This window comes from Pteropus vampyrus, unplaced genomic scaffold (assembly GCF_000151845.1).
Source record: "Pteropus vampyrus isolate Shadow unplaced genomic scaffold, Pvam_2.0 Scaffold38, whole genome shotgun sequence".
Taxonomy (NCBI): domain Eukaryota; kingdom Metazoa; phylum Chordata; class Mammalia; order Chiroptera; family Pteropodidae; genus Pteropus; species Pteropus vampyrus.
In genome coordinates this window covers 225,816-227,050 of record NW_011888819.1, presented here as the reverse complement: position 1 = coordinate 227,050, position 1,235 = coordinate 225,816, and the positions used below count along the sequence as shown (strand labels likewise).

The 1,235-nt window shown below is 35.5% G+C and overlaps 1 protein-coding gene across 1 annotated transcript; it reads right to left on the bottom strand.

Moving 5' to 3' along the window:
• Positions 1-512: 512 nt before the first annotated feature.
• On the bottom strand, positions 513-743 carry LOC105290824 (keratin-associated protein 19-5-like). Its single transcript, XM_011358235.1, has one exon. It carries the CDS (start codon positions 741-743, stop codon positions 513-515), a length of 231 nt encoding a protein of 76 aa, XP_011356537.1.
• Positions 744-1,235: the final 492 nt, after the last annotated feature.

Here is a 1,235-nt window from a genome sequence, read left to right as displayed (position 1 = left end):
TGAACTAGAAATTAATTGTTTGAAGATTCTAAATTAAGAAAAAGAAAAACATTGCTAAGTCAAATGAGGTAATTAACATAAAAAGTGAACCAATTCTTATAACTCTGTGTTTATATGGCTGCAATAATTATAAGGACATGTAACCAAAACTTCAAGACTGTTTCTTTAAAAGAACTCCAGAAGAGAAATACACCCTGAAAGTGAGTGTCGCAATTTAAATAAATAAATCAATAAATAATTAAAGCTGCATGTGCCATTTCAAATAAGAATAATTTATTGCAAAGGGAACAGAAAAATTCCGCAGTGTGAAAGTACAAATAGAGGACACATAGAAACATAAAAGTACAAATAGAGACATAAAAGGCAAATATTAAATAATGGATATTCTTAAAATTTAAGGTGTTAAATATGTTTCATCTTGGCTTGGTCCCAGTTATTTTGTTTGGTTCAAATTTGAGTTAATCTGATTAATCATCTTATAGCCTCAGAATCTGGGCTCCCAGGGTAGGATTTCAGTAGAAGCGGGAGAATCCATATCCTCCAAAGCATGATGGGCGGCAGCAGCCATACCCATAGCCTCCATAATAACAGGGGCGGTAGCAGCCATATCTGTAGCCTCTGTAGCCACAGCCATAGCCCAGTCCACACAAGCTGCCACAGCCACAGCCATAGCCACAGCCCAGGCCACCGAAGCCTCCATAGCCATAGCCCAGGCCTCTGTAGTAGCTGCCGTAGTAGCTCATGGTGTCAGGGGTGGAGTGTTGGTTTGCTGTTCAATGCAAGATCCTGAGTGTGAATGTCAGTATGTGCTGGAGGATGCTTATATACCATGAGCACAAAATGTGATAAAACATGTGACCATTCTTTTGTATCATTCCAAAATATTCATTCACTTGAGGCAACTCATTAATCTGTTTGCTGACACAAGGAGAGGCTCACACTTATTAAAATTTTTTGAGCTTACATAGCTGCCTAGTTAGGACACCCTTGAACTCATTACATTTTTTTTTAAATGAGAAAAATATCTGTCTTCAAAGTCACAAAATAAAAATTCCTTAAATAGAATTCTTCGTTACTAATGATATTGCATTATTGATATTTGACGAAGGTTTCTCATTAAACATTTTGTCATTTCTAATGTTCATATCTTTCTTTGGATTATATCTTCTAGCTAGATTCAAATCCACTCATCAAGTTTAAAATTCTTATATCTACCAAATTTTTTAAATGTTAAA